This window comes from Dufourea novaeangliae, unplaced genomic scaffold (genome assembly GCF_001272555.1).
Source record: "Dufourea novaeangliae isolate 0120121106 unplaced genomic scaffold, ASM127255v1 scaffold151, whole genome shotgun sequence".
Classification (NCBI taxonomy): domain Eukaryota; kingdom Metazoa; phylum Arthropoda; class Insecta; order Hymenoptera; family Halictidae; genus Dufourea; species Dufourea novaeangliae.
The window spans coordinates 481,461-502,411 of record NW_015374040.1 but is presented as its reverse complement, the minus strand read 5'-3'; the positions used below and the strand labels follow the sequence as shown (position 1 = coordinate 502,411).

General features: G+C 33.7%; 1 protein-coding gene and 1 non-coding gene across 2 annotated transcripts in view; both read right to left on the bottom strand.

Moving 5' to 3' along the window:
* Positions 1-336: 336 nt before the first annotated feature.
* Trnal-uaa lies at positions 337-420 on the bottom strand. Its single transcript has one exon. It is a non-coding gene; the product is annotated as a tRNA-Leu (tRNA).
* A 15,107-nt stretch (positions 421-15,527) lies between these two features.
* LOC107189529 (transcription factor collier) overlaps positions 15,528-20,951 on the bottom strand; it is a 131,147-nt gene continuing 125,723 nt past the window's right edge. Inside the window, exons 9-13 of the mRNA XM_015578087.1 lie at positions 19,490-19,644; positions 19,249-19,375; positions 17,998-18,300; positions 17,085-17,333; positions 15,528-15,658 (exon numbers count right to left, since the gene is read on the bottom strand). Coding sequence (XP_015433573.1) covers positions 15,528-15,658; positions 17,085-17,333; positions 17,998-18,300; positions 19,249-19,375; positions 19,490-19,644 — 965 coding nt within the window. The remainder of the gene's footprint in view (positions 15,659-17,084; positions 17,334-17,997; positions 18,301-19,248; positions 19,376-19,489; positions 19,645-20,951) is intronic.

Sequence of the window (20,951 nt, the reverse complement as noted above, 5' to 3'; positions counted from 1 at the left end):
ATATGTAACGTTTTATAGGGGGTTCCATTTAAAATTATAAAGGTACCCCCCCTTAAAGGGGAAGGGCGGCCAATTCACGTTTTTGTAGTTAGAAAGGCCCTTCAGATTCATGCAATTTAAGACCAAGAACTTTAAAATCGATGGCATAATTTTCGAGATATTGAACTGTTAAGAGTTACGTGGGCCACCCTGTATATAAAAATATAATACATTAAACTGTATGCTAACTATGAATATATTATTCAAATATATTAGTAAAAAACTAATTTCTAGTATGTAAGTAAGATATATCATCATTACGTCCGATCATATTATTTTAAAAAGGAAAAAGATATTTGCCAGGTGTGGGGTTCGAACCCACGCTCCCTACCGGGAACCAAAGCTTAAATCTGGCGCCTTAGACCGCTCGGCCAACCTGGCTTTGTTATGACATCCTTTTCATTCCAGTATATATTCGTAATTAATAATATTTTCCACTTTAACTACATAATTGTGAAGAAAATTGTAATAAATACATTGCAATATTGAAATTAATGTCGGTTATACGCAATGTAATAGAAAAATACATTTAGTTACGCTTACTTGCTAGAAATCTCTGTTTACTTTTAAAATATAGTCCACTGTTGTCAAAATATGTTTGCACTGTAATTATATCGTGTACTGAACAACAAACTAGAATTTTGCAAATAATTTTGTATTATGTTTTATAACGTATTAAATGTAATACTGTAATGTCGTAAACAAAACTATGAGTTGCATTTACGAAGTAATGCGAAGATGTATACATTTATATGCATGTATATATACATATATATGTATAGCTTTTAATAGATCCTCCTCTGATAACTATATTATGAAAATATTACTGATGCCAAAATTATTTCAAAACTATTCAAGATTTGTTTAATTCTACGTCTGATCTACTTTACACTGTGTCTCTAATCGAACAAATTATGAAACACTCGAGCATTTTAGTATGTTTTCTTGCCGTTCTTGTGGAATTTTTTAATAGTAAACAGGTAGGAAGTTAGTTTTTGCCCTCATTCGTCATTGAATTGCCTGTAACCTGAATAAATTTCAATGTCTTTACTTATCCAGATTTCCGATCACTTTTTTCATTTGTACTGTAAAAAGTTAATCTGGTTAAAGATTTTTATAACAATAAGTTTTATAAGGTGATATTGTAAAATTTGTTAATGAATTTGAATAAAGTATAATTGATTTGAATAGAGATATGATGGGTGCATGACGTAATGTTTCCTACGGAGATATTCTGTGGTCTAATTTACCAAGACATAAGGTAAATGGAAATTTACTTTTCACTGAGCAATTTCGTTAGAGCACCCACCTCTGGGGTATCCTGAGTTTACTAAAATACATAGATAGTTAAATACTATTACAAAAAATGAAAACCATTAACTGTTTCTAATTAGACATTTACTTTTACTACTACGAAACATTTAAACATGTTTGATGTCCTTTCCTTTTTGGAGCGAAAGCGTGAAACCTTTTCTGTTTATCAGAGAACGACAATGAGGCATATCGTAAGAGTCGCATAGCGAAGGAGACTCAATAGCGTTGAATAAGGATTACTGGTAATCAGCAGATGGTAATATTCTTTCACATCGATGGAAGCACAATACATTCGTAGGGTAGCATTGCTGGGGTTCACAAACAGAATTCAAATGGAGCCGACTCGTCGAAAGAGCAGATCTTATCGCGGTGAACTGTCAAGGGTGCATCACCGGATTGCTCTTATCCCTGCCGACCCCCGACGGTTCATCCCCTTTGACGCCCGACTCAAATTCTACCCTGATATCGCTGTGACGTAAAGAGCACACACACAGTAGCGCATCTATATTTACTTGTGGATTAAATAATTCGTAATAATTAAACATAAATCCAAGTGAGACAAACAGAAAGTTAGAAATTTCTTCTTGTTTTATAGACATTTATAAATTTTGATGGGGCAGTGAAACATACGACTTATTTTCGATGCACACCATATTTCGTAAAAAATGTTCATCATATTATAACGAAGAATTTATCTACTTATTTGTATGTAATAATGAATAAATGAAATTTATTTTTAAATTGCAAGCTGACATAATTATTCATTAAAGTTAATTGTATTCAATATAGGTACTCACATTAAGACAATAATTTTCATTATTCTTTTCAATAATGTTTACGTCATAAGTGAAGATATTCTTAAAAACTTTTTTCAAACTCAATAAATATTTGAAATTTGATACATCATTGCACTATGTGTTCATTATAATTGGTAAAAAATAATGGAATTTTCGTCATTTGCTTTAAAATAACATTACAATTAATAATAAACTGTGAAGTGTGTAGAATTATGGCTTTCATTCAATTAGTATGAAGGATTAGAAAACTGTACATAAAAGTTTGATGACTAAAAGTAAGCATAAAAGTGTTAAACACTATATTACTGTAAATTTTGACAATGAAGAATTCAATGAAAATAATTATAAAGGAATGTACCTATATCCGAATAAAAAAAGAGTATCATTTGCATTGTATATTTATTAAAAAAATGTTACTTAAGATATTGTTTGCAATGCGTCTGTATGGACGGTTAAGCAAATTATAATAGCTTACATATTTACATGCAATTAATATAGCGACTACTCAATTAAACAGTTTACAAAAGTAACTTGGATTTTAAGTTTTTTTTTACAATTAAAGTGGAAACATGATATCATGTATGTAATCAAAATGTATTAAAGAAAGAATACGCCAATGAAGTCGCAGTACAGTATAAAATTTAGAAATAAAAGAAGTCTTACTATTTCATATGTGTAGGTACCTGCTCAAAGAGTTAAAAAATTTAGCCGGCGTTACAAACTTTCTATGCGAGTTTGAACTTTCCTTCTTTCACAGATTCCAAATAGATTGAGCGTAGCACGCTTCGAATAGTGTTCTATGCAATCGCACGTGCCGAAAAAAAATTAAGCTGACGGCTCGCGGCGGATTGGCGGGCAGAAGGAATCGTGTTTGCACATACATATGTACCAGGGGGATCGAACAAGTGAGCGAAAAAGCCTATTAGTATACCGAAGTACAAAATGAGCCGTACACACAACATGTATATATGTACGTACGTGCCTCAAAATGGGCTGTAGTATATTCTACGACGTTATTACTTTATACTTTACGTTTCATTCATTTAACTATTCCAAGAATAACCAACTGTATTTTGAATTTTGCCACTTCGGTACTCAATAAAATGGTGTAAAATACGGGAGAACAATGAAGAAATTATTAAGAGATTAAATTTACAAGAACTAAAAAAAGAGAAATTTGTTTATTATGGAGTCTATGAGATTCCAAATATGTAAAACGAAACCTTAATTGAACTTTGTCAAATGTTTTACTATAGATACTTCCTTTTACGTTACTCGTTTCAGATGATCATAAATGCTATAAATACATAAAATCCGCAGTCTACTTATTATAGGTATATTAACTGAATCCTTGAGCAATATACATAACTATTTGTGTTTGGTAATTTTTTAAATATTAAACATTTAAGAATTATGAGTAACTTCTTTTTATCCGCAGTGTAAGAAATATTTTACCTTTAAGAGAAGCACTTATTGCTTTTAAATAGTGAACATCAAATATTTATTGTGAAGATAAACGACTCATGTGTATTACGTGAAGAAATGTACTTTGTGGAACTAAGTAAAAGTTATTCTTTATTATACATATATTATTTATGTACAACTATTTTAAATATATTTTTTTATTTAAAATAGTCAACTGTAAAAAATCGAATATGTCGTTAATTGTTCTTTTGGAAACAATGAAATTTATACGGAAAGCGGCATTTTTGTATCTCGCAAGTATTATATTTCTATTAGGAAGTTCCAATAGATACTAGAAAATTAACAGTTACCCGAGATATACCAAATAAAAAGATGCAATTCGTAATTATATTTCACTGGCGCTGCTACATAAACTGATGTAATTAATCAAATTTGAAGAACAAACTTTTACAAATCACTGTCAAAAAAACAACACTTTTAGTTTTCAAAAGTAGCAAAACCAAACTTCCTTGAAGTTTCTAATTCTTCATATTAAAAGGTCCTCCTCTTAAGATGGAGAAAAACAAGGCATAGGTACTGATTCGGCGTAGGTAACTAATGTTATGTGAATCGCAGAATGGTCGATGATTCTCCATGAAAAGACATTTACAACATAGTACCGTAAGGTAAGAGTACTGTAACACGTACACAAATTGCAGAAACTTTATTTAAACGATTTACACCTCAATCACTCTGATTACTCCCTGTATACGTTGTGTGAGGGTTAAACAAAGAACCTTTCGATAGAAGAAAGGATTTTCGATTCATTGAACCCACCTGAAAACAACTTTGATGAATTATTTCGAAACAATGGTTCGTGATTACGAAAAGCTTATCGTCAGAAAAGCTCCATTTCGAATGCATGAATAATTAACCGTCGTGTGTTCCAGCACGTTGCAGAAAATAATGGCCAGATGACAAATCAGTGATGAAGGAGTGTATTTTTCACAGGAATCGGCGAGGGAATAAATATTGCAAGAAAAACGGTTTTATATTGTACCCACGTTGTAACGTTTGCAATAGGACACGTGCCAGCCATGCCACACGCCACGTGCCGGCCAATCTAAATCTAATAACACAAACAGCCTTACAATAACGCGCGCCCTGCGCGCCACCGTTTGGCGGCCAGAGGTAATACGACACCATGTGAACTAATCGCTCCGAATTGGTCCTCGAGATCTTGTTTCGCTATTTGTTGATCCTGACGTGGGTTCTCCTGAGAGAAAACGCAGCATGGCAAAAGGCGTTCGTGACCATTTTTACATGAACGTTCAACGTAAAGTTCTCAAATACAATAGAACCTCGTTTATCGTAACTACATAGGGAGACAAAAATGTGCGGATAACAGAATTTTCGAATAATAGAGCGACAACTTTTGTCACATATATTTCAAGCATAATGATACAAATAAAGGAAAAAAGGTCACGTTGTATAATAGTTTTGCAATTTAACTTGTCACACTGTTGCCACTTTCTAACCTCTTAATTATTTCATGTTTTGTTTTAACGGGTAACACTACATGTTTCCGTTTAGAGGATATTATAACGGCACTATGATCGCGTAGAATGCAATTTTTATACTGAATTATTCAGAGGTTTGATTTTGATCGTTATACATGTACATAAAAGGAATGTATCTACACACCCAGTTAGCTAAACCTGCAAAGTCAAATTTTGTCCAATTCCTGTTTTAAAGTTATGGCTACAAAATTTGCTATAAACAAATGGCACGCACATTGGCAGCAACATATGCAGCAAATTGGCTTGTGCAAACCTTGTTCCGGGTTTGCCCTCAATTTGACATAGGTCATGTTGCAAGACTTTCTGCCAATTCGCTGGTACCATTTTGTCAGCTGGCGTATCCTACAAAATTTAACTCAAATGCGGAAACAGATGGGTATGTATTTTAGAGAACTTCTGTCATTTATTGCTGGCAATGTGCTCGAAACTTGTACACAACTGGTTCCGAGAGCATACATATACAATACATACATGTCTGTAGACATACAGTGTGTCTCACGAACTCTGTCCACTTGAATATCATGGTTATTCGAAACAATACGAGAAAATGTTACTTACAGAAGTTGTAGGGTTTAAGAAACTACATAATATGGTATAAATGGTATTCTTGCAAATGGAAGCGTAGAGAAGATCTAAAGGTGACCTTTGTTTTTTTAAACAGAATGTCCAATTTTTTATGCTCGATTTCGGTAGATTGTCGTGTTCTGAGTATAAAAGTACTAAAGTGCATTTGTTTTTTTTTTACACCTATATCAATTATTTCTAAATAATAGTCCACGTGTTGAAAATTCATTTAAATCATGATATTTACACTTACCTCCTGTTAAAAATGGTGAAATGAACGTTTCAAACATTGCGACAACGAAGATGAGGATAGGTGAAATATACTTAAGAAGGTTGAATTTTAATTCTCAAAAATGTAAGTTTAATTTATTTTAATATACACCGACGAGTGTCTGTATACGCGCGTATGCATGCTGCGTGCATTCGCCAGCGTATAAGAACGACGCGTCATGTAAAATATGACATGATTGAACGTAAGTGATAATCAATATTACAATCAACATCACAAGATCACAGAGCGTGTGGCTCCCGGACAAAGAGTGCACCTTCCGGATCGGAACAGTGTCCACTAAGTCGATATGCAAAAAGGAACTGTTTACAATAATAAATTTAAACGATGCTCGTTTCGATAAACGATACGATCTATGCTCGTAATCTGCTGCAAAATCTGGACTAATTAAGAATTTCAATTCTGATACATGCTTCGTATACTTTCGTGAGATTCGTTTGGTGTGAGATTTCATTTCGGCCGGCTTATCGAACGATTCAAATTCACTATACATATACGTTTTATACAGTTTTCGCGTACAATCCATTTCTTTTAACGTGGCCTCCAATTCAAGCATGATTATCAAAATCATTACTGGAAAACATCAGAGAAATATACATAGAATCGGTGAAAACAGCTATAATGAATTCTATGGAATATATCGAACTATATGTATATTATACGACGTGAAATCTGTATTCCAGCACAGCAACGAAAAAAGGAAAACGAATTTTTTGTACGTCCAATTGATCTTTGTTTTGTTTCTAGCGTGCGTCCAAGCGTAGTCGTTTTAACTACACTTAATTCGTGATTTCAGTACACCCGTTTCACCGACCAAACGCATTTACGTGATTATTCACACGTTAAAGGACTGGATCGCCGCCATACAGTCATACAATCATACGGATTAAGCTACGGACGCTCTACGGTTATTTACACCTATGTATAATAATTTTCTCGTCCTACAATCCCGTTAATATTTTTTATATACTATAGTTTTTGTACATCGCAACAATATTTACAAGAAAATTTACAAATTACAAGTTAGATGTTACGCTACCTAGCTGATATTGGTTAGTCTCTTAAAATGTACGGGTAGGAAGTTAAAATTTCAAAGTCGAAAATGCTCTCTAAAAACTATGATGTCTGTTATTCAATGATAAGCGATATGTCCGTCTAGCGGTGTCTATTTCCCTCGACCCTCGACAGTTTTCCGTCTGATTTCGTACAAAATCGCTCGACACCCTGTAAACGACTTCGCTCACGTGTGTATATTGTTCCCGTTTCCAAACGTTTCCGACTTGTTAGGCGAATTATCAAAGCACCTTACCACGAAATCGATGGACAACAGTTCAAAAATAATTTTGTCGCAAGCTTTTAATCACTTGAACAATGGTTCCGTGTACGAGAGGAGACGCAGGATGTAAAGGATGCATGTATTCAAATTTGCCCGCAAAAATGCTTTGTTCGTATCAGGACAGCTACGTCAAAAACAGCGATATCAATGACATGAAAGGACTATAGTCGTTCGACTGATCGCCACGAGTGAGTAAGTGATTTCGTTAACATGACGGGGTGAACGAGCAATGCGTGGAAACGTTTCTGTTGGTTGGCAGTAAAGCTGGAACTATGGTCGTTTTATCTTATCGGTTAAACAGAGGGATAAGCATAGAGGATAAACTAGAAATGATGATATATTTATCCTCTTTGCTAATAATTCTCGCGAGGAAAGAATGAACGATAGGATAATTTTTGGTACCTTGCACAGGAAGATTGTATAATTAAAATAATGTCCATTTCAATGTCACTGCTTTGTGCATAAAATACAGATCGTGTTCGAGGGTTAGAACCTTTTCTTATCAGTTCTAGTCACGTATCTTTTTTGTAATACTAGCATTTAATCAGGATCAACAGGTAACTCCTCGAACATAACTGATTGACTTTTCTTTTAACCGTAACAAATATTTGCAGTGCTTCACCCAAACGACTATCACAATAGACGCAGAAAACACCGTGTTCTTCGATATGTATCATTCCTTAACTTATTCCTTTTTAGCTCCGACGAAAATGGGACGCGAACATTCTCCGCGGCCATTTTTTTTCCCCTGCTCGTGCGATAACTGGGGAAAAAGTAAAAGGTGGACCGAGAGGACCACGATTCAGGTTTAAAAAAAAAGCGATTGTCAACTACAAATACGATGATTATGAGAATGTTAGAATCCGCCGGGACACTTAAGTGTTGGTTGATTTCGCTTCCATGAGAACGGGACCCCTCGCTATTTTCGTTGGAGCTTACATCTCGTAACACTATTTGTTACTCGACGATAGCAGTGGGCTGGCGGCGCTTGAGTATCCTTGGCTGCAGGTGGGCAACATAAACGGATTCATGTTGAATGGTGAACCAACAACCTCTCCTAGTCCTGTAACATACCCACTGTCGGTTATACGTTAGTGTAATTCGCCATACCTTGTGAATGGTGAGTAAAGAATTAATGAATAATAAAAACATTCAAAATAAGAGTCAAGTTCGTGCAACATTACATACATGGTGTTTAGAAAATTTTGCTTTTAGCTCTTACGAGTATTTAATTCTAGAACTACCATACTCGTGAAAATGGTGGATTTCAGACTTCCCTTTCTAAAATTGCTAAAATTATAAGCTTATTTAATTCATTACCTTCGATTCATTGTACAACCCCTGGCAAAAAGTTTCCGATCACACGTATTAAAACGAAATTCACTGAGAATATTCATATTTTAAAACTATAAAATACTATCATGTAAAAATAGAAGTGATGGGAAATTTGAAAGGAAGTTATTACGAAGTAAGTAATAATAAAATAACCTAAACTTCCATTTATTATGAAAAAGAAAAAATATAAAAAGCAAAGTATTACATGGAAAAAAGTTTTCGGTCAATGGAAATCCTGGGAAAAGTTTTTGATCTGATTTATTAATTTAAACAATTTTTCGTACTAATATTTTGTGATGTTTCCGTGTGAACGTATTACTGCTTTTATTTGGTTGTGGTATTGAATTAATAATGTTTTTGCAATCTTTAGGGAAATTTCTTCCCAGGATAATGTTATTGCTTGGCAAAATTCTTCTTTATTCTGTGGTTTTTTCGTACCAGTTTTTTTTTTGTTTCGCTCATCAGTTGGGCCCATAATCTGGACTATTCGCTGGCCATTTCATAGTTTTAATATGATTATTGCGTAACAAAATTAACAATTTTGCTGGATAACTGCAAGCATTACCGTCTTGAAAAATAAAATTAGACGAAACTTGAAATCAGTTTTTAATACTAGGAATTAGGAAATTTTCGAAATCGTGAATATACGTACCTAAATTCATACTTTGATTCAGATACATATATTTTTATTTGATATTTAAACAATCTTTATGAAACTTCTCATTAACTCTACGCCAAATGAAAGATCCTCGATCGTCTCCCGCTCCGATGAATATGCGTGACTTATTACTAAATATTACTGTATGTCAATCCTCCACTCTTTCTAGGTGCTGCTATTCAGGAGCAGGACGAAACTCCGAATTCTTAGTTGGTTAATTAGATTCTTTGGAGGTCTCCTCACCATGAACGAGGGCCTTCCTGGGCTGTTGGCCGCCCAGGTGGCAAAACAATATCGCCGCGCTTAGAAAGTACAGACGACCACAACAATTCTGATAGTGAGACGATAACGTGACTGACATGATGAGATGGTGGCAAATTCAAGTTCAGGGAAGGATTAAAAACTATTATTATATGTTTATAAATAATTGAAGAAATCATTGTATTATTACGTTATAAAATTGTTTATTTTGAATATTTAATTAATGTTTATTATTTTATGCTTTGTTACTTCATATAACTTCACATGAAAAATTTCATCGTGGATATTTTCACATAAGTAGGTAGATAGATCATATTGTACATATGTTATCCGAAGCGCCGCCGACGTTGCCCATCCACATTGTCGCGCGACGTCAGAAGGCTTCCAGTCAACATCCTACTACGTCTATGCTTAGCCAGTCAAGCATTTCTATATTTTTTATGTTAGTTACTATTATCAAAATAACTTTCAGTTGTAATCAAATGACGTAACAGTATTGTGATTTTTTTACAACTTTAACCCTTTACCAGACAACTGTTGCAGCGTCGGTGCGCAGCTAGACAAATGTTTTACCACTTTTTAGTACTTAAACTATTACCAAAATAAGTTTTAGCTGTAGTCAAATGACGTAAGAAAAAAGTTCACTGGTTCCCGAACTATTATACCATTGTAAGCTTTCCCTTTTATGTTTTTTCGTAAGATATGGTTTAAACTTTGCTTTTCGAAATGAGATACCCATCTCATTTAAACGATTCAATTTTCTATCATCTCGTGTAGCTGTTATACGAGGGCGGCCACATTTTTTGTGAATAGATACACTTCCCGTTTCGTTATATTTTCTGTTTAAGACACTAAAAACGAAATAAGACTGTAACTTCGAAATTACGGATTTCGGTCTTGTTTGCATATATTCCTCTCGGTTACCTTAGTTACCAACGTCTTAAACAATTGAGCATCATTATGCCTCGTGTAGCATCACACATCGAGTGACTATGAGGTACAAACGTGCCAATTCGTAAGTATTCATGTTTTGAGAAATACTTCATTATGTCACCCGGTGTACGACAAATTCTATCGTCCCTATTACAGAAAGCGAGAAAGTGGGGGAACCAGGGGTTCGAGAGACCTCTCCTGCTCATTCGAGATGCGCGAAACAGTTATGCTTTTATTTGACGTTTAGTATACTTCGACTGCGTCTTATGATTTGTGCAACTCTTCTTTCAAAAGTTTGAGTATTCTTAACATTATATCATTCGAATACACTTTGTATGGTAGAATACTGAACTTATCACTTGCTTCTGTAGTATTGGACGAAATTGTACGATTAACTAACTAACTCAGAAGAGCTGAACTTCCGAAGAAAAATTTCTATGGTCATCTCTTGTGTTTATACTTATAATCTGCACTTCCCACGTTCAAGAATGTACTTATTCTAACTATAATCGGAAACTTTTTCCAGGTATTGTCCTAATCCGAAACTTTTTTCCATGTAACATTTAATTTCTTATCGTGTTTCTTTTTCATAATAAATAGAAGTTTGTGTTATTTTATTATTATTTATTCCGTATTAACCTCTTTTCAATTTCCCATTAGTTTATCTTTATATGATAGTATTTTATAGTTCTATAATATGTATATTTTCAGTGAATTTCGTACTACATAATGCATGTAATCGGAAACGTTTTGCCAGGTGTTGTACATTTCATAGTGTATACAACTACGTTATATCGTATTATGCAGGGTGTTAATAAAAATGTGGGACACATTCACGGGATGGATTCTAGACACAAAACTAAGATGAAAATCAAGAATGACGAAATTATGTTCAAGGCTTCGTTACCGAGATATTAATTGTTGAAAATACGGACAAAATACGCCTGACATGCCTGGTTATTCTACTTTAGAGGCGTGCTTTTCAATTGTTTCACGGGTTGTTGTCATTCATTTGATTGTATTTCATTCTAAATTTAACTAGGCCATCGATCGATACATTCGACACTTTGTATCAGTTGGAAATCGACTGTTGTAAGTAGTATAATCCATCGCGTCGAACGTATGTATTTCACGCGTATTTTTCCTGTATTTTCAACAATTAATAACTCGGAAACCAAGCCTCGAACGCAAATTCATCATTCTTGATTTTCGTCTTACTGTTAGTCTGGTGTGTAGAATCCGCCCTGTGGAAATGTTTCATATTTTTATTAGCACGCTGTTTATTATACACATAGGGTGAATGTACCTAATACCCTCCATGTTCCTAATATCGTCACTCGTTATATCTCGTAAAACAGGTACTAAAATTATCGATCATGGACTGCAAAAGTACCTAACCTTCTACTAAAAAATTTTTCTGAATGAAAATAACGTTTTTCTTTTACCAGTATGGGTGTTCTCAATCCCGCCTACATTTAGTGTTGCCAATATCGAATTTTTTTCCAATACAAGATTTGCAGAGCAACCGAAATTAACTGTATTCGTCCAGTATGTATAATTGAACGTAAAAAATAAAATACTTTAAAAATACTATTCCTGTATTGTTATCATAAATACATATTTTAAACCTAATCCTAATAAAACAATTTATCCAAAAACATGCATATTGCAAAAAATAATAAAGACATATATGAAAATGACTTTAGAAAGTCATATATATACATGAATTAATTAGCATTTCTGCAGTAGGCGATATTAGGTACACTTTATTCAGAGCCCGTTTTTGTATATTTTATGTTCTTTGAGGCCCAATTAAAAATTTGTAGGTTTAATAGTTCTAACGTATACTACATGAAACATGAATAATTTCTCTTTACTTTGAGGCAAATAACACACAAAAATATCAATTATAATTCAATTGACAGCGATTTAACCTAAGCTAGGCTATAATAAGTACCTTCACTCTATTAAATATTTAATTTAGTATCCACACAATGCTAGTAGCTCTGTGTTAAAGTTTAGACTAATATACTGATAAATTGTTCCGACTTTTTAATTGTTAAATATAACTGATAAATATTTCAGGAAATTAGGACAAATTAATTATATGAAGATCGGTTTTACGAATTTACGTACATCAGAATAGTATATACGTTTAGAAAAATGATATTTATATGTACTAAACATATTAAAAAGTAATTATTATTGTTTATTTTATAGTTTACAGCTATGGATTGTTGTCTTTTTTGATAAATTAGTTTTGTATTTATAAACAAAATAAAAAATTAAATACATTCTGTAATTATTAATAAATACAGAGAAGCGTAACAGACGTGTATAAATCAGAGAAAGTTAACATTTACTTTTCGTTTACAATTATATTAAGTTCATTCATTAATCTGGTGTAAACAAATTGTTTAAACGTTTACAAATTAACCCATAATTCGAAAACATGTATCAACAATTTGTAATAATATCTATTTAGGGCATACATGCTTCTTTTGGTTTCTTTGGAATTCTTTTTAACTTTCTATATACTCAAAAATATACACTGTATATGTATAAAAATATAGGAGGTCATGAAATCTTCTGCAAATCGACGTCTCATATACGGTAAACAACGCGTGAAAATGTCTAAGAATTCTGTAAATTGAAAGTAACTGTAAAAAAGGATGCGTTCTTGGTAATAAAATCTTTACTTGATTCTTAAAATCTGAAGGTTTACTAGTTTCTTTTTAATGAAATACCCGTAATACATTATATTCTAGATGTTTTTATAATCATATTCCAGTTATTTCGTAATAAAATAGTATTTTCAGTTCTACTAAACACTAAATACTTCGATATAATAGGGCAAGCGTATGTTAATGACAGTTAATATACGATAATTTTTAGTTAATTACATTTGTTAGACAGCTACTACTATGTAAACAAAATAAAAACATTATTAATGTAATAAAAATAGTTTTTTGAATTTAAATATACTTCACCGTTAATTAGAAATATATAATGTTATTCGTTTTGGTATTTTGAGGAATACATACCCGATAAAAATAACATTAATCAGTTTATTAAATTTCTATATACTATAAAAAAGATACTATGGGTATCTATAATTATGACTTCAATAATTATTCCACAGATTACCAATAAACAGATTGTCATATTTCTTCGTTATTTGGAATTTTGTATTTAAATAAATTTTTCTTTACATTTCATAGAAAAGCATGAAACAACCCCCCGTCCTCGCCTCACCCCCTGCGGAAGTTATAAAATTCGTCTAAACATTTTTTTAGACATCTTCATCGTTTACTTCACCGTTACATTGATTTGTAGCAGGTTACGTGACTCACCCCGCACATTGTGGAGACATCAATGAATTGCACGTAGTATCGGATCGAAGGTCGGAGCACATTACAAGATGAAGAACGAGCTGTACTCCTGACGTCATTCAGACACGTGCCAACAAAACTGCCACTCTAATGATACTAACGATGTTGTTGGCTAAGTGGGTCACTTAAATATCAACGGCAATAAGCGGTATAACAACTTTCGTATTACTGGGACCCTTACATATCGCGATAATAATAAAGCTTCTTACTCTTTCAACAAACGACTTAATACGTGCAAATCTGTTTACCCTTAATTTAGTAGCTGTTGTTAGATATCTGTACAAATCAGTGATTTGATCTTATAACAACAGTTATATATTCCACGAAATGAAAAAGTCCTTGAAGATATATTTTTTAAAATATAAGATATTTGAATCTGCTTTAGTATTTTAAGCAATCAAAAATTGCACCAATAGTGACACGATGAACACAACATATAATATTTAGTTCCTAACAGAACTGAAATTATTTACAGTGCTAAACTTTATTCTAAATTATATTTTTTAATTAGAAGAAATGTTAAACAACATTGTAATATTGTATAGTTTCATGTAAATGCATGTTTTCTACAAGCGTATCTTGACAAATTTAACATTAAATGTAAATAAATTAACTTCAATATCAAAAGAAATTTTAATCAGTACTTCATTTTAGAAAATACTCCAACATTCCTAACAGATTTCCCATAACATATAACCAGTACGTGATTCGAAGTGCAGAAATCATTCGAAAGTATACATATAAGAAAATTGTATTTCAGAAGTTATTAAGAAAGTGTCATATTGACTGATACGATTCCGGCCATTCTGCATGTTTGAAACGAAAAAAACCAAAAAGATTCTTGATTACTTTTAGTGTGGCTATGGCGTGAACCAGCATGAAAAATAATATCGAAACTTTAAAAAATGGCGACATTTTGAAATTTGAATATTCAGTTCCTCGTGTTTCTTCGTATTTTGAGTGATAGAGAAGTCAAGAAAAGGAAATAATTTTTGGTGATGCTGGTTCGTGCAGTACCTGTACATTTATCGAAGGTGTACAAAACATGTGAATTTCAATTAGTCAAGTAGAACTTGAGATGACGTGCCGGTCCTTTAAAAAAATACGGTTGCGAAAAAAACGCGTTTAAAGCTTTGTACATTGCATGCTGCGGGTTGCGTGTCGTCTTTTTTAAAACATCTACATAGTCAGGTAATAAATTCTGTCGCATACGGTATTAACAATTAACAAGAGAATAACAATGTGTAGGAACAACAATTCATCAATTTGTGACAGAACTTAATAACCGACTACCTATGTATAATCTATAAATTCGTTAATTTTACGAATTCCAGCATATCCTTTCGCAGATATATTTTTCGGAAAATTATACTTTCAGAAAATGGGACCAAAAGAAATCGATTTGTTGAAAAGTCTAGAAAATACCCTCTTAAGGCGTAGCACTGAGATAATTAAAAATTAATTAACGATAAGCGAAAAGGGTTATTCAACGGTTCGTAAATGAACGTGTGTACATACATTCTCGAATCTGGTCTCTCGTGAATGTTTCTCATAATTCTTTAATCGCAGTGCATAGGGTGGTTGTGGTGGTGATGATGGTGGTTGTGATGGTGGACGGTTAGCGGTTACTGGGCGGCTGTGGCGAGGTGGTGCTGTGTGGACCAGTGCGGTGGGACTGAGGTAGTCGGTGGTCGTACTACGGGGGCGAACGCACTCCCGTCCCCGGACGTATAGAAAATGCCATACTGTTCGTGCGCTAAAATGAAAATTTCACATAAGGGAAAATCATAATGTGCGTGCACTTGAACGAAATACTAAACGTAGGAAGCGGATGCGTGTTAGGATTTCGTATACACGTACATGTATACATATATGTATAGTATATACATGCTCCTTATAAGAAACTGCATATCGAATTGTATCGAAGTAATAACACTTTGGGAATTCTATCAATTTTTACATTTTTGCTGGCATACATTCTACAGAATACATATACAGGGTATCACGCGCAAATGAATAAAGTTATACATATTCTTAAAACGGTAGGAGGTAGAAATAAAGTTCACTGGACAAATTTAAATGGGTTTCGCATGATGCATGATGCATCATGGTACATATGTTTGTGCCGTAAAGTGGAGGCCTTTTGAAGATTTTAAGGTCACCTTCATTTTTTAAAGTAAGACTGCAAATTTTTATATTTATCAAGTGATGTGCTTTTTTATTCTGAATAAAAAAAGTACTAAGTTATGTATGTACATGTGTCGAAAAGTAATTAGATTGGATGATTGGTCACTTTTCTGTATTCATAAGGTTTTCATGTTTGCGATCAGCACTCCATCATTCATTTAATCGATACAAAAGTATTTCATTTAACTGCAACATTTCAAAATATTCGACTAAACAATGCCTAGAAGCGTATTGAAGTCGTTAGTAAACACGAGTAGACGCACATAAGAAATGTTGAAGCTAGGTTCAAATAAAATGTAAAATTGCAGTTAAAATATTTTTTAAATTAATCATTTTTCGACATAAGTACACTAATAATTTTTTATAGAGAATAAAAAAAAACGCACCAGCTGACGTATATATAATCATATATATGTATATATAGTTATATTTTTAAAAAAATAAAGGTGAACTCGAAATTCTTGAAAGACCCCCACTTTCGAAGAGGACATATACACCAGTGATGCACTACACGATACTATTTAAACTTCCCCAATGTACATTTTTTCTACTGCTCAGTCTTTTAAAGATACAACTTGGTACAGTGCAGTGAGACACCTTGTAAATGAGCAATTTAAACGCGCTTCGTTTGCTAGAGTTCTCAGGCTATATTCTTCTAAATAGAAAGCGTTGAAACATTTATTGCGTAGATGATTATTTGAAACTTGGAGCACTAAAAGGTTCGATAAATTGTAACAAAGTTCTCATAAAATTTGAAATCAGGATGGAGTTATTAATAAAGTACCTATGATTCTATTTGTTTCATTTTCTATAGATTACTTCATAAAGAACTGTATTTGCATAAATTTCCGCCAGTCTATTTATTACAATAAGAATTTATGATGATACGGTATTTAAACGGTATTTAAATAAATTTCGAATTACACAAACAAGTGTTAAAGCAACGATATAGAATAGGGCACGGATGGTTTAAAGAGCATAGAACTGATACTTACGCGACGTGTAAAGGGTTGGACTACTGGCGTACGGATTCGCGACAGAGTAACTCCCATTGGTGCTGTGACTGTGGGGTGTGCTTGCTGAACTTCCGCAATAACCGCCACCGGTTACAACCCCACGTGGACTCGCGCTACTGCTTTGCCTATAGGCGTCGACGTTGCCACCGACGCTTCCTCCGACGCTACCACCGCCACCACCGCCGCCTCCGCCTCCAGCATTGGCTCCTGTCGTCACGGAATTACCGTCTAAAAATAGAAACCTGCCCGTCAGACGAACTCGTCAGTATTTCATCATTCTGTTCGTAACTTGTTGCCTAATGCTCTGTGACGATGAACCAAGTAAAATATAAGGGGAAATGTGTTTTGCGATTTCAGACGACTTTCCTCGTGCTAATAGAACCACGAAACAGTGACCTATTTAATCACTTTAATCCCTGTTCGAAATAATGTTTTGACGATTTGCTGATAATAAATTATGAAACTCGTTGAAACAAGATATTTTTGTAGCTTTTGTAACTTACGCGAATAAAGTGAATTCGAATAAAAGTGAAACTGAAAGGTGAATTCGAATGAAAATGATTTTAGTACAGGTCTCTTCGTACAATTTAGGTTGTTCTGCAATTTTTTTTAATTTATTCGAATACGATCTGTTTCATTCTAATTCATAATGTTTGGTCAATCTGAAGAATGAAAATTTTCGTGTTTTCATATAAAACGTGTAGCATGCCCGAACTTTTCTTTTACATTGCTAATAATATTTTACACAATCTATCGTACAGTCATGTCAGAAAAGAATGTGATCAGACGGTTTAAGGAATTACGTAGAACTACTATTTAATCTTCGTAATTGATTGTGTAACTTTATAATTACCGTCTCCTATGCAGCATAGAATAACGTTCTAATATTTACCGTCCGTCCATTTCGCCGCACTACCATTTTCCTGTACCGTCACTGCCAGCTGCCCAGTATACGAGTTGAACGCTGTCGCCGAACTAGAAGTAGGCGGTGCAGGTGGATGACCAGATCCAGGACTCCTAGGAGCACCTGTGATTCCCGCGTTTCCGCTTCTTGGCATACTATACAAAGCTTCCGCAAGATCCGCCGCCCTTTTCAGTATAATTTCTTTCGGTAATTTTTCGGGGTCACCAGGGTGTCGTGGAATAAGTTTTTGTAACCTTTGGAAACCGTAGTCAATTGTTGGTTCGTTTAATGCTGAAAAATGGATAACAGAATATATTACTTCCAGGGACGATATGTAAATGAGCAAAATTGAATAAAAGTTTCTAATTTAAGGAGGAGAGATCCGCCTAAAACCGAATAATTGGGTAAAACCGGGACCTACTATTATTTATAAAACGGGTTTAAAATTTCTCACGTCGTTTTAATCACGTATCGCAGTCATTCGCATTAGTTCATCATCAAACGCCGATCACGATACACGTATGCTAACCAGGGTTATGATGTTTTCTGTGTTTTTGAGTGCTTTAATCTAATTTTCTATCGGTTTAAATCTTCACAACTAGAGAAAGTGCTAGGTAAGTACTTCTTGGTATACATTATACTATTTGTCGTGTATTAAAGTGTAAATTAACTGTATTAAAGTCGCTGGGGATCTGAAGAATTGGAGGAATTCCGTCGCCACAGATGCTAAGGGGGTATATCGGGTACGGTACCCGCTTTTATCCAGACTATGGGGCAAAATCGTATCTGCGAAATGTAGGTTGTATCTACTTGAATTCGATATTTTTTGAATTTCTCTTTTTCCTAAAAAACTTAAATGTAAGATATATTTTGGTGTAGATGTTCTCTTAGTAAACCCCAATTTCAATTTCTTTTTTATTTTATAAATGTCAGAGTTAATGAAATTTTATTCTTACGGTGTCCTGGTTATAACCCAATCTCGTTTACTGTTTGTAGTTATTTGTTTAAAACATGGTCTTAAGTTTAAGACATGTTATATTTACATGTTATACATGTCAGTTGAAGTGTCATTCTGTTTTATATTACCAATTTTGCACTTTGTATGTTGCTGTTACTTCCTGAGATGGAATGTAACAATCGTATATACCTACATATATGTACCTGCATAATTCTGAACGAATAATCTCCAACAAATGTTCTAACATTTTGTATCGTATAAAAGATAGTGATTACACTCACAGACATAAACGAATCTTCCAGGCGCCCCTTTACAAAATTGCTTAGTTTTATACGATAGTGTGACTTCGACGACGCCTGGTATCTGCCTCGGCGGAGTTTGGACCCTGATTGCGTTTGGTGTAATTAACTGAAAATAAGAAATTTGGAAACTTCATAAAGACTTCATAAAGTTATCAAATGTTAATTTTTTTATTCATCGTTTTAATGTTTGCTGTCTTGTGTTATGGGACGATTCACGTACCTCGCTCCAAACCAACATCGATCCAAAAACTACTTGAAGCCCATCGAAGAAATTTTCACCTATAATTATCACTGTAGATCCTCCAGACGTCCACCCCTCGTTTGGCGATATCGCTTTAATGCACGGTGTTTGAAGGGGTACAGGCGTGTAGAGACCTAATAGTATAAAGACAGAAGTTTGAAATTATAGGTCTGAACGACTCTTTAGTAGTTTATTGTTTTTTAGACATCGAGTAACATTGTAGGCAGTTAGTACGTAAATAGTTACACTGCTCGTCAGGTTCATAAGATACCCCAACAATTTTGAAGTTCATTATCTTCCATGTATTTTCCGTACATGAAAACATTGTGATTTATTAAATTATTAATAAAAACGACGCTTTTGTTAACAAAAATTAATGTTGCTAACTTTAATGTATTCATTAACACTGTACTTGTAATTTCTGCCCTCGTCAGATTTATAAGACACGCGTTCTTCGTTCCTTTTTTGTTCTTATTTGGTATTAATGGGAAAGTGTGTGGTAACAGACAGATGTGTAAAGTGTCATGCTGATTAACACGTATCTAGGTCAGATCTTGGTTCGGCGCATTATTATGTATTAAAAAAATAACACTGTTCAACACGTAAAAAAATTTGCAATATTCAATAGACGTTTGTAGTAGATATGTATGAGTTGAATACAAATATGCAACCTGTTTCTTTCTAGCACGTCCAGTTTTTGAAAAAATCAATTTTTTTTTTAGACTGCATGTTTTCAAATTTGGAGCTGTGTTGGGCTTTTACAATAATAGTTATTCAGTTTCCTTTGACACGAAATAATTCTCTGGATTCTTCCGAACAAAATGATGTAAACTGTTATTATATTATAGACTTTAAATATGTTTAAAGAATGTTCAAATTAGAAAGGACACCGAAAACGTACCTATTTTTGCTGGTATTCGTCAATTTATTTAAAAAACTAAGGGTCTAAGAGAAAATCAAATTATAGCCCTCGATAGAGCAGACCCTTCTACTGAGGAAGGTGTCTAGGAAAGTTACAAAATCTGTGTTGTTTTAAATAGGGAAGCGAAATGGTTCAGCAAAACATGCAGCGGCGATAGTGGTACTCAATAACAGCGGTCGCCTTGCCTACCACTCACAATCAGCGTAACGGAAGCGCTAAACATGCGCAGAATTATTTCGTGTGAAAAGAAACTGAATAACTATTATTGTAAAAGCCCAACACAGCTTCAAATTTGAAAATTTGCAATTTAAAAAAAAATTGATTTTTTCAAAAACCGGACGTGTTGGAAAGAAACGGGTTGCATATTCGTATTCAACTCTTAAATATCTACTAAAAACGCCTATTGAAAATTGCAATTTTTTTTACGTGGTGAACAGTGTTATTTTTTAAATACACTATAATGCGCTGAACCAAGACCTTAATCAGCATGACACCTTAGACACATGTGTGTTATCACAC